This window comes from Equus przewalskii, chromosome 20 (assembly GCF_037783145.1).
Source record: "Equus przewalskii isolate Varuska chromosome 20, EquPr2, whole genome shotgun sequence".
Lineage (NCBI taxonomy): Eukaryota > Metazoa > Chordata > Mammalia > Perissodactyla > Equidae > Equus > Equus przewalskii.
The window spans coordinates 11,052,718-11,066,225 of NC_091850.1; the positions used below are offsets into that span (position 1 = coordinate 11,052,718).

At 43.4% G+C, this 13,508-nt stretch overlaps 1 protein-coding gene across 1 annotated transcript in view; it reads left to right on the forward strand.

The window, feature by feature from the left end:
* Positions 1-1,316: 1,316 nt before the first annotated feature.
* The window catches only part of LOC139077910 (uncharacterized), a 102,083-nt gene continuing 89,891 nt past the window's right edge, over positions 1,317-13,508 (forward strand). The window contains exons 1-4 of the mRNA XM_070587509.1: positions 1,317-1,592; positions 4,411-4,563; positions 5,994-6,093; positions 9,751-9,853. Of these exons, the coding sequence (XP_070443610.1) occupies positions 6,068-6,093; positions 9,751-9,853 (129 nt within the window). The 5' untranslated portion in view covers positions 1,317-1,592; positions 4,411-4,563; positions 5,994-6,067. The remainder of the gene's footprint in view (positions 1,593-4,410; positions 4,564-5,993; positions 6,094-9,750; positions 9,854-13,508) is intronic.

Sequence of the window (13,508 nt, forward strand, 5' to 3'; positions counted from 1 at the left end):
GACCTTTGCAAGTCCACTCTCGATTCCCAGAGCAGTCTAACTTTCTTTGGGGGAATAACAGATGCCTCAACTTGTTTAGCTAGAGGGCCAGCAACCAAGGGAGTAAGGCAAAAAGGTATAATGAGATGACAGATATGGGTTCAGCATGTCAGAGATGTGGGGGTGGTAGCATTCCACCCCCGTGAAGAGGAATTTGCATCTTACAGCATCTCACCTGAGAGTCTGGTGCTGCCTTTTAAAACTGATCTCAGCGATTGTGCCCTGTTACCTTTCTCAGCACACAGGATGAATGGCACACTGCTCCCTGTGCTGGCAGGTTCAAGTGTCACATATCCCAGTCTTCGGGATCTATATAGTGTCTTTTGGAGACAGATGTAAAGTTTTAGCTACAGTCAGGTGATCCCATCAGTCATCTGAATTTTCTATCTGGAGCTCGAGGTTCTAAAACAACAATGGCTTTTAGGTCTTTTTAATAAGAATGTGTGGTACAAAAAAAATAACAATTAGGGTGGTGGAGCTTCAAAACAAGCACTTTATCTGAAAGGTTGTCTGAGAATTGTAGACACACAGAACATAAAATGAAGTTTTAGGAAGGGAGGCAAGAGGACACGGGTCCTTGAACACAGAGATCACATAGAGGTTGGATCTGACGTATCGCTTTGCCCACCAGTTGGTTCAGAGTTTTTGGAGTGGATTTGTAATTCCCTTCCCTGGATTGGGTGTCCTAATCTGAGTTCAGAGGCCTCCTCTCCTGGGGGAGTTTCTAGCTCTGTCCCTCCAGCATAGCCTCAGTTCCATTGATCTTTCCTGGCATGCGTCAGTGCCTACTGAGGACCCACCTTGACTGACCACTGCTCAGGGCTCATTGTCATCTGCGGTCATGTGTCCACAGCCTGAAGTAATCTGCCTCATAACTCCCTGCTCAAGTATGACAGATTTGGGGAGACACTTGCTTCATAAATGGCCACTATAGCATGGGTTTTAGCCTCTAGTCCCAGGATTCTATTCTTATCACTTTAGACTCTAGTCCCAGGATTGTATGTGCCAGATCCAACAACCCTTATGCAAAATCTGGAATGGAATTAAAACTGAGTTACGGATGGAGTGTTTAGCATGGTGTCTGCCACATGATAGGTGCTTATTAAATATTGCTACTATGGGGCACAGATTAGCAATGGTAAAATGGGCAGGACATCCTAGTGGCAGAACAATCTAGAATAATCAGAACAATCTCATGGCCCTCTTAGTCTATAGGGCCAGCAGAGGGCCCACGCTGGTTGAATCCCATCTAACAACTTTGGTCCAAATTCTTGTAGGACTCCTAGGGAATTACCTGGAACTCAACTATCCACCGATTCTATTCACGGTTCATGGCTGGTGGTCAGATGGGCCTTCGTTTGACCATCTAGAGTCGGACAGAAGTTCTATATCACTGGTCACTTTCAACTGTTCTGCCACAGATTGTCCATCGTGAGTTCTTGTCATCACTGAGCCACTTTCTCAGGCACCACAGCAAAGTGTTTTTGGTCCTCTCGTGCTTTCTTTGTCTTCTGGAGATTTCAGACTGGTTGAACAAATTGGAGAGGGAAAAAGTAAGTTTCTTTTTTTGAAACTGTGATCTCTCGTTTTGAGAATTATTTCAGACTTCATTCTCCAGTCATAAGTCCCTTTGGAGGTACCCACTACTTTGACTGTGTTCATGAAAGAAACTTACTCAAATAAATGACACACCTACCTATTCGTTCATTCAGCTCATGAGTCTCTGTTTTTCTCTGCTTTTCTCTCTTTTTTCGAAGCTGTTGAATTAACAATGTATTCAGCACTCACTGCATTCTTGGCCCTGTGCTGGGCACTGGAAATACAGGGATGAACAGGACAAAGTCCCTACCTAGCTGAGGGAGACAGACAATAAACGGCCATGCATAGTGGTGAGGGATATGAGCTGAATCAACAGAGAGAGGTGACAGAGAGTGATTGTTGGGGGTGGGTTTGACTTCTGATATGGTGACAGGAAAAAGTCTTCGGAGGAGGTGAGAGCTGGAGCATGAGAAGGAACCAGCTGTGGAGGGTTGCGTTCTGGGGGTGAACGCTTCTGCCAGGGGGAAACGTGTGCTCCTCCTACCTGACAGGCTCCACGCTCCCCAACAACACATCTAGGAAGCTCTTGTGTAAGCCCATGTGAGAAGGATGGATGGGAGAAGGCTGGGAAGTATCTTCTGGTCACCTGCGAATGCCTGCGATGTAATTGGTGCTTCTAACTGATGGATGTACTGTAAGTGCTCTATATACAGGTTGAGGACTGGGTGATTTTCTTGAAATTTCTCCCCATAGTCAAATTTTTCAAGATCTGGAAATAACAAATTGGCAGTCTACCCACACGTGTTCTTTTGTGGCGTCCAAGGACGCTACCGTAGCGTGATGGGTAATATGATGAGCTGTCTCGGTTTTTTGATGGGTTGTGTTATAAAAGTGAAGCAGGTTTCATCTTGGTGAAATGCTTAGTGGAGGGAGAAGTATTTCCAGTTTGACTATAAAGCTACATTTTTTTTCTATTTTTCAGTTCTGTTTTTTTCTTCATGCACAGGTAAGTATAAACAACATACACTCTTGGAGGAACGAGGCCCCCTGTTTGCTTGTTCCTGCCATGTAAGAGGGTTGGTTGGAGGGGATGGGGTTCTGACAGCCGTTTTCTCAATCTCAGCACACAGCCTGGTATGAGGAATGGATATTTATGTGAGGTTGTGTGGCTGATGGAAAGAGATCTTGCAACAGCCAACTTCCCTTTGGCCCCCACCCCAACCCCATGAAGTCTCAAAGGCCTAGACAAAAAGGCCAGGTAAATGCATGATCTTTGTCAGTCTTAAGGTATTCAACCAAAAGGTGATATGCCCCCCTGGAGACCTAGATTCCATCACATAGTAGCCTCTTACCTGCTTCTCATTGTACTTGACTTCTATTCAGCTATAACAAAGCTCTACTTCTGGTCCATTTGCTAGGCTGGAGGCAGGCTCTATGGCTTAGAACATGTGAGTCAGGCTGAGTGGTCCCCTCGGTGCTTTCTTCCTTAGGCCCAAACCCCAGCCTGCATAGTTTTTCCTCTGCTGGTAAGAAAGATCCATGCAATAGGGAAAGAGAAAGAACATTTCTACCTGAGGGCCCAGAGCAGAGCCAGTCTAGTTTGCTCAGTCCTGCCTCTTCTAGGTGGACAACTCCCAGGGGGCAAAGCAGGTCCTCCTCGCCGCTCCAGCACAGGCAGAGCCACACCGTGCTAATGCAGTTTGAGCTTCAGTGCCCTGCACTTACTTGAGCCCTTTCCAAGTAAATACTCACTTTCAAATCCAATTTCAAATCTGAAAATTTTTGTTCTTTTTCTTAAGGAGTGCTCCCCACATTGCATAAGATTTAGGTCCCACAAAGCAGGGGCCCGCTTCCGCATACCAGTGTGGCTGCCACAGGAAACCACTGAAGGCCAGTCCTGTGAAGGCACAGAGGCACTGAGAGGAAAGAGCGGGCTATGGTTATAAAATTAAAATATTGCAATGCTGGGGCAGAGAGGCCAGGCAGTTCTACTGTTGGATCCTTTAAAAAGCATAACAGGGAGAGATGAATAGTTGCAAAAATAGTATAGAGAATGTCTGGGGTCTGGCCCTGTGGTGCAGCAATTAAGTTCACAAGTTCTGCTTCGGCAGCCCAGGGTTCGCCAGTTCGGATCCCGGGTGTGGACACGGCACTGCTTGGCAAGCCATGCTGTGGCAGGCGTCCCACATATAAAGTAGAGGAAGATGGGCACGGATGTTAGCTCAGGGCCAGTCTTCCTCAGCAAAAAGAGGAGGATTGGCAGCAGATGTTAGTTCAGGGCTAATCTTCCTCAAAAAAAAAAAAAAAAAAGAATGTCTGTATCTTTCATCCAGATTCCCCAATTGTTAACATTCTACCTTTGCCTTATCATTCTCTCTCTCTTTCTTCACACACACACACACACACTTCTTTTTTTCCCTCATCCACTTGAGAGTGGGTAGCAGACAAATGAACCATTACCCTAAACACTTCAGTATATATTCGTTAAACAAAAGACATCCTCTAATAAAGCCACAGTGTACCCATCAAAATCACGAAATTAACACTGATTTTATGCTAATGTGTAATTCAGAGATCCCATTAGAATTTCACCTATTTTTACGAGAACGTTCTTTACAGGTTGAGAATCCAAACCAGAATCATATGCTGTGTTCAGTCATCATTTCTTTTCAGTTCATTTCAACTCGGGACAGTTCTTCGGTCTTTCCTTGCCCTTCAAGCCCTTCATAATTTTGAAGCGTCCAAGCCAGTTATTTTGTAGAATGTCCCTAAATTTAGATTTGTCTGATTCTTCCTCAGGATTAGATTAACATAATGATTTTTTTTTTCCAGGAATACCACAGAAGTGAGAATATGCACATGATGATGGTCTGTTGTATTACAGACGATGTTAACTTTTTTCACTCGGTGAAGATACTATCTGCCAGATCTTTCTGCTGTAAAATCAATTAATAAGAGTTTCATGAGGTGTCACTTTGAAACTACGTAAATATCCTATTCCTCCTCAATTTTTCACTCACTAGTTTAAGCATTCATTGATGATTCCTGCCTAAATCAATTGTTAATATGAATATTGCCAAATGATTTTTCTAATTCCATTATTCCTTCTACATTTATTAGTTGACTATCTACTATAAAGTAGACTTTCTTTTTACCCTATTTACTTATGTATTTGTTTAAATTTGTATAGATCCATGGATTCTTATTTTATTCGATGTGTTATAATCTATTACTATCATTATTTATTTTAATGTCAATTTTTCCCAGATTTGGCTAGTGGGAGCCCTTTCAGTTTAGCTCCTATATCCTTTTAACTTGTCCCTATCATTTTTTGAGAACTTCCTTACGTTCTGGCACAAGATGTCCTAGGTTTATCTGTACTTCCCTTGTTCTAACCCTGGAATCAGCCATTGCTCCAAGGACACCTGGTTCCTTTACGTGGAAGATGGTATTTAAAAATCAAGATCTGGGGGCGAGGTATGTTCATTGCTATGGAGGTATTGCTTCTAGGCCCTCTCAACAGAAAGCTAGAAAATAGATGTACGTACATACAGTCTCACATAGACACACACACACATCTATAGTTACTTCTATATTTATCTACTCATATCTATTAAAACCACTAGTTTATACAGATACCTGCAACTGCGGTCTGATGTAAAATGATTTATTCTGGCCTTCCCCTTTTCCATATTTGAAGACAGTAAGAATCCTACCTCCCATTATCCCCTGTCCCTTATTTTCTCAGTCCCTCGTGTGTAATTTGCTCAGTCCCTTTTATGTAGACAATCTCCAGATCACGTGTGCCATCTCCTTAGCCCTGTGCTAACAACTCATCCCAGCTGAGAACTGCCATCCGTACCACGTACCTATCGAGAGGTTCCCTGTTCCAGCCCCAACGGTACTGGAACCAAGAGCTACCCTTCTCCTGGCCCTAGCAGCTCACTGGCTTAAAGTTCTCCACTGGTCCAGCATGTGGCTGACATGGACCCCCACTGGCCGAAAGTTCTCCCCTAACCCTGAAGGCCGGGAGTTGCCTTTAGCTCCAGTGATGAATCCATCAGGAATTGAGATTTCTCCTGCCTATCTACACCCATGTGTGCTGGTTGAGAATTCTCCAGGATTTTGGTGGCTTACTGGTCAAGAGTAACCCCCAAGCCCCAGAAGGGTGCCAATCCATGCTGCTTGGGCACTGAACAGAGGCTTAATAACTGAAACTTACCAGTAAATTAGGGGACTCGGCCCAAGATGCTGTTAAGGTATCCTTTATTGATCAGGAAAGGGAGATTCAACAGATTATGATTGAAAGTAATTATGACAGAGAAATAAAATCATTTTAAGCTTAAATCCTATGCTGGTCATTTGCCTGCTTGCTCTCGGATCTATTCCTCCATCTTCTCCTCTCTGTATTATAGGCAACTCCATATCCTGGCTGCCTTGCCAACTGGATTCCAACTAGGTTTGTCCACTGGGAGGCACTGACAAAAGAATGGCGAGCAGGTGGAAGAAGCTAGGGTAATTTCTCCTTTCCCTTCTGCCCTGGGCAGTATCTCCATCAGTAGCTATTTCTCCTCTATGACTCTAATTTCTGTTTGACAGACCTGTCATCGTTCTAGATTCTTCCAATTGACCTATGCTCCTGGGTTCCAATAACACCACCATCTTCCTTTGTCCTACCAGCCCCAAGAGTGGTAATGGCCTCCTGCTATTTCTAATTTCTTGATTACCTCTTTTCTGGTTCTCAGTTCTTCTATTGCCCATGTAACCAATTCCCTGAATTAAATTCCTTGTGCTTTAAACACTTAGAATATTTTATATTATCCTAACCTGGCCCTGAAAATAGCTCAGCAAGTTGACTCTCCTTAATAAACATGTTACATAAGCTTGGTGCTGTTGTGGCCGACCTTCTCCCATTTAGAGCAAGTCTGTCTGAGAATGAAACCAACACAAAGGAAATGGAGACAAAAGACATGAAAAAATAGATCCCAGGGACTTTGAACAAGTTCTTGATTAACTATTACTCGAAGCCAGAAGGACCCGTGGGCTTTCCAGTTACTTGAACCAATCAAACCACTTTTTGTTTTAGTCACAATTGTTACATCTCTGCGTAGGTGTGTCGACCGTCTAATTACAAAGTATGAGACCATTTGCTCTTTGATCCATGCATGCTACGCAGCTTCCAGTCAAAAGTTGCATTTCCTGATGGAACATATCTCACTGTGTGATTTACTTATTTGTATTCTTAAAAAAGAGATTTGTCTTACAGCCTCTCCCTTTTATTTGTCCCTCTGTCTTTTGGTGTATGATTCCCCTTTTCTTTTGTGAGCTGCCACATTCTGACAGGGTCCCATATATCCACTACATCAGTGGAAGGGACAAAATAAAAAATTTATGTCATCCACATGACAGACCTGAAAAACTAGCCTCTCATTTAAATATTGCAAAAAATTGAGTTATATGCTACATAAGTGACAGGAGAATGGGGCTCTTAATCTATGTGAAAGGAAATTGGATTCAAGTTGTTTTATCTCTTGCAGATGTTCAACATTATTTTTGTCAGCTAGTAGTTAAGTTGAAGAGAGACATCTTTCTCAGAATAGAAACATGAAATAATAATGTCCTGCAGCATCATCTCATCATGTTAAACCATGAGATGGATGATATCCTGATGTGAAAAGATGCAAATGATACTGAGTTTTGAAGTATTTGTTGGGAGGGGAAGAGAGGCTGAAGTTTTGTTCTGTAGTATACTGCCTCTGCATGCAAAAGATGAGGAGTCCCAGAGAATCTTTGTTAAAAAAAAAGAAGGAGGCGTCTAGGACACAGTTTCCTAAGAGATTTATTTTGGACGAGAAGTCAGTAAAGGTTTGGGTTAAGATGTCCCTGCAGAGAGTTGGCACTAGCATGGGTGAGGACCCAATGTCCTTGGAGGCCGAGCTCAGAGAGCGTTGCTTAGATTTGCTCTGATCTTACTCAGGACATGAGGGATGTAAGGCTTTCTAGGGTGAGTTGATCATGGGTGAGCTGTGGCCGCTGGCCTTCCTCACCCTCTTCAGTAGGTGCTCTGTCTTCTGTCTCCTGACATAGGTCTATTTGCTACCCTCTGTGGCTCTCAATTCTCATACCTGAGTCATTAGGTGCCTTCTCTCTACAAGTTCAGCCCTACCCTGAGTCAGTCCAGACAAACCAGCAAGACATCTCGGCAGCCTCGGACAGCTGAGATCTGTGATCAGATGTGCCTCTTGAGACACGCTAGCTGGAGGGCTGGAGGGACATGACAGAGCACCCCTGAGCTCCGGGGTGGTGGCTTCCCCTGCAGAGCGGGGTGCCGTCTCAGTTTCCTATCTGACTCTGCATTGCATAAACTGAGGCTGGGATCCCAATCAACTTGGCGGGGCCCTGAGGTCTCAGGAAGAGTGATGGGTTCTGCTCTCTCCATTGGCCTCCACAGCTGTTCTCAGAGGACCAGGCATGGTTCTGGGGGGATTTCTTCAGGTGCCAGGCTGCCTTGTCCAGCCTCGCTTTGCTGCCCTCTTCCCTCTGTCTTCCTGTGCTGCTGCTGTGTCGGCGTGCCGCACATGTGATGAATGATGGTCCTCAAACCTGTCTCAGGACCTTGGATCCTCCCTGGATCATATGCAAGCATTAGAACATGACTAACCCCTGAATGAATTACTTTCTACTTCCATCCTGACTCCTACTCTTCATTTACACATTTTTAAATGTTACTATGGCTTGATTTGGAATGTATATCATAAATGACATTTTTTATAATAATAGTAAAAATTTAGAAAATGATAATACTTTAACTTATGTGTAGATTCTGTGCTAAGAACTTTACATTCATTATTTAATTCAAACCTGCAGAAAGATACCTAGAGCATCAGTTTTCAGATGAGAAAAGAGTCCCTAAGAGGTTAATTTCCCTCAGATCATATAGAATAGGGATTCCAATCCAATCTATGTTTGTTTGATGTTAAAGTTTGTGCTTTTTTTTTGGTGAGGAAGGTTGGCCCTGAGCTAACATCCATGCCAATCTTCCTCTATTTTGTGTGGGACGCCTCCAAAGAGTGGTTTGATGAACAGTGCTAGATCCTTGCCTGGGATCCAAACCTATGAACCCTGGGCCAGTGAAGTGGGGCATGTGAACTTAACCACTACGCCACCAGGACAGCCCACAAAGTTTGTGCTTTTAACCGTGAGATTATCCTGACTCTCTTAGACATTGGGTGTGTGATTTGTAACTTTTTATAATAATTCATAGTATGAAGGGCCATCTCACTGTTGGCTAAAATGAATATGTTGTTTTTCTATGTTGTTTATAGGAAGGAATGGAGCAGGAGGTGGTAATGAGAACAAAAAAACGTTATTTTATTTAAATTTCATTGTACAGTGGCATTTATGAAGGCCTAAAAAAAATACAAGACCATCTTACATATTATCTAACGCATGTGTACTCAGGCTCACACACCCACCTACGCCCCTCATCTGTTTATACACACACATACCATTTTTGAGGGCTTATCATATGCTGGGTGCTTTACATGAATGATCTGCTCTCTTAGATCCAGGTTTCCCAGAAAGCAGAGCAGAGCCTGAGGCAAGGAATAACGTCCTGGTAATTTTTTTTGAGGTGTAAACCCAGGGCAGCAAAAGTGAAGGAAAAAAAGTGAAGCGAGGAGAGAAGATGAGCAGCAATGCGAAGGGGTGGTGCTGACCAGGCTTTGTAAGGAGCAGAGGGTGGGGCAGGCCCCTCAACAGGTATGTTTGCAAAGCTGCGGGGGCTGTTCTGGAAAGACTGCATAGAGAAACCAGGCCTCAAAGCAGGTGATTGGAGAGCCCAAGGGGGGGGCCATTTATTTTCCTGTATCCCTCCTCTCTCTTTTTTCCCACTGGTTAAAGTTTGTCTAATTGAGGGGGATGGCCCCGGCCTGTAGCTGAGTGGTTAAGTTCGAGCGCTCTGCTTCAGCAGCCCAGGGTTTCGCCAGTTCAGATCCTGGGCACTGACATGGCACCACTGGTCAGGCCATGCTGAGGCAGCATCCAACATGCCACAACTAGAAATACCCACAACTAAAAATACGCAACTCTGTACTGGGGGGCTTTGGGGAGAAAAAGGAAAAATCTTAAAAAAAAATTGTCTAATTGAGAGTTAATTTTCTAATACTTCAGCAGCTGCCAGAATGTGAGATCCCAGGCCTTGAGGTGTTGCGTTTCATGCAAATCTGGAAATGGCGGGAAGACTGAGCAGCTCTGGTTGGCCAACTGTGTAGAGGTACGCAAGGAGGCTGTCCCGGGGCACGTCATTGGTCCCCCTTCCCTGGGTGGCGAGGGTCGAAGGAGGCACAAAGTATTCGGGTTTGTGTGTCTCCTGACAGTTCACAACAGCTCTGAGGGCGATGATTATGTTTCTCACTTTACAGCTGAGGAAATGGCCCAAGTAGCCCAAGATCTTGTAATAGTGAGCAGTCAAGCCAGGGTTTGAATTCAAATCAATTTACTTTCAAATTCTATGCTCTGTCCTGTGTGCTACCTAGATTTTCCTGCATGCTTTAATTTAACTTACAAAGAAATTGATGGGTGATACAAAGTTCTTGTGAAAAATACTGAAAATATAAAGAACAGAATAATCATCCCTAATCTGTAGACCCAGAAATAATCATTTAAACATCTTTTTAGTTTTTTAATAATATTTTGTATCTTTCAGTTTTTCGGTAATATTTTTACATAGTTGAGATGATAATGCAAATACTGTAGCTTATGCTGTTGTCATTGATCACATATCAAAAGTAGTCTCTTTGGTCGATGTGAACGTTTATGGTTCCATAAAAGTCCCTGGATATAGCATAATGTGCTCTGGAAGCAGCAGGTCTAGGATCCATTCTCTCCCTTTACTGGGGAGCGGGCGTGTGTTCCTAGGTAAAAGGTGGCAAGTAACCCAGTCTAATCTTGTAAGCACACTAATGACACACCTCATGACAAACTAAGTGATTTTTGCCTTGCTGGAAGGAGAGTCCTTATCCATGGAATGCTTTTAGCAGAATGTATTTTGGTATCTAGGATTTCCTAGGTAAACAAACCTGGAATCTACGGATTTATGGGGCATGGCTCTCTGGAAAATGTCATGTAAATTATGTAAATATCTGAGTATAAAATGGAGATGTTTCAGATGTTTCCTGAACTAAGTAGCTCCTTCTGGGTAAGTAAGGTGGCTGCATATCTTTTTTTAGAGACCTCATTTATTCTCTCAGGCTAGAGCGCCTCTGATATAGGAAGAAAAAGACCCAGGTAGCGTGGCTAGGGGTTCTGGACCCCTCCCCACTGCACCTGTGCCTCTTCATTACTTGCATCTTTGACATTACTAGTAAAGCTTGATACTAGGTGAGATCTCTGATGTGTGTGAGTCTTATTTGACAATCAGATCTTTCTTGTGTCTTGTGCTGTCTCAATTAATGATCATTTCCTCATCGATGACATTTTAATTGCATAATAATATATTGTAATTCTAAATACTACTGTGATACACAACACTGATCACATCATGGGCTGTGTTTTATATCATTTCTTTGGAGTGATTCCAAGAGAAGGACTGTTCTATTCTCTACTTTTATAGCTACAAGAGGGAAACCTCTGCAAGAATCTATTGCCATACCTCCTGTTCTTGCTGCTGCACAGAGAAAGAGAGGGATCAAGGGAAAAGGAGGAAAAATGGAAGGAAGAAGTAGGAGCAGAAGGCGTCACTGATCACTAGACCCTTCTGCCAGCCCGGGATCTTTCTTCACTGTCTCAGGTCGCTGTTCCTGCTGTAACCCTTCCATTCCTAGATCTTGCTCTAGAAACCCCGCTGCTGCTCCAGAGCTCGGCCCCCTGGAAGGCCCACTCAAGCTCTCCCAGCTTCTTGCTATAGTGACTAAGTCCTGCCCCAGCTGCCGGAGAAACCTCAAGCAGCTCGGTGGTTCCGCAGGGGACACACATTCCTGGCATTCCAAATTGGAACTGGTGGTTTACAGCACACTGCGGCTCTTAATCTGGGGTTTGTGGAGAGAATCTGAGGGGGAGAGGGTCGGTGAATTTGGAGGAAGAAAAAGTTACATCTTTATACAGTGTACTCACTAATTCCTAACCAAAATTTGTAAAAAGCTCTGCTCCTCTAAAAGTCAGCTGATTGAAGCAAGTGGCAGTGGTGTGAGCTCTCCCTTATCAAGAGCTGGGTGGAGGCATCTCGGCTATTTGTTCTTCCTCTCATTTAATAAGGATGGTCCCTTGTTCCCTTTATCTAGTCACCCTGTTCTGTGGGGAAGAGCAGCCTCTGACGTACTACAGGAGCTCTTGCTGGGGGGTCCATCAGTCTGGGTTCTGATCTTTGCTCTGGTTGTTGGTAAATTGAAGGTTGCACTCTTCATCCCTATCCACTTTGCCTTCCAGGAGTTTTTGAATGTCCCATGGGAAATGCCATTCAATAAGTCAAATGTTTCCTTTCTAGTGAGTAAATTATAATATTCCCCTCTCCCTACCACTCCAGTGCATTGCTGACATGGAAAAGTCACCATGAGAAGCATAGCCTATGACCCTTCCTCCTCTATACCCCCAAACCTTTCTAAAGTGTACTTCTAGGTAGTACAAGCTGGCCATTGAAACATCCCACCGATCCAATTTCTTAAGTGACGAAAAGTCAGAGGTACAAGGCACAGAGGGAGACCTGGAGAAAGCTTTGAACTGTGATAGCCAGTATTCAGCAACAAGATGCCCCTAATCTCATCTGCAGAGGGGTCTGGTGTAGCTGTCCTCTAAGCCTGGAACGGAGGTGCTGTTCTCATTCCTCCAATCTCAGACGCCATGCCTGAGGAGTACTGGGGCAGACAGAGTGTCATCCACCCATAGAAATCTCTCATGGTAACTTTTTGATTTCACACTTTTTTATTCCTAAGAAAAGAGGAGTTAAAACTTTGGGTGAAGATAGTTTTATGTGCTGCTGAGATCTGTTAGGGATGGGGAGGGATACTGAGACTCATGGGCTAACGTAACTGTTTTTACTGCCTTCATTCTTCTCTTGGGCTCTGTACCTATGTGGACTTTCAGGTTACTCACTCATAAACACAGTTCTCAGTATTCTCATTAAAAACCTTCAGTGAGTGGTCTAAGCTCCAGATTGAGGGAAGACCCAGAGGTGAGGTGAAGAAGTGAGTAATGGCCAACAGAAGTTCCTGTTAGTCTAAAGCTGAGGGAGAAGTGCCCCACCCGGCGGGAAATACAGACTGACTGGCTGTGTGACTCATACCACATTTTCCAGCAAAATCACATGTGATTTTTTAACACAGAACCAGTAAGCCAATGAGTCAAAGATGACTAATAATCAGGATGGAGCCCTATAGATAGATTCTGCCATAAAAAATTAATAATAGTAAGAATAATAATAATGATAATGAGTGTGGAGTGGGGAAGAGAGAAACAATTTTTACAAAGTTGATGTAAAACATATACGACAGAGGAATTGCCTATAGAACTGGAGAGAGGGTACAGGGAAATTGTTCCCAGAGTCTCAAAGAGGTTGCTCATAATAAAAATTATGGCCAGAGAAAAAGATTTCGAAAAGCAATAGGAAGATTCAGGGAAAAATTTAAAGGTAGTAGGAAAAGATGGGAAATGAACTAAGAGAAATAGGAGAGAAAAACAACACAGAAAGAATAAATGTGACTAAAAACATAGAGATATATATAGTGGCAGGTTTGACAACATCACCCGAAATGAAATGGAAAAGAACAAAGCCATAAAAAAGATTACAGACAAGGTACTGGATATGGAAGAAAAATAAAGGAGATCCAATATATACTAATTGACATTTCTGAGAAAGAGAACAGAACAGATGGAATAGAAATGATTTCAATACTATAAAAGAAAACAGTTTCCTTCAATAAAAGCCTGAATCAGCA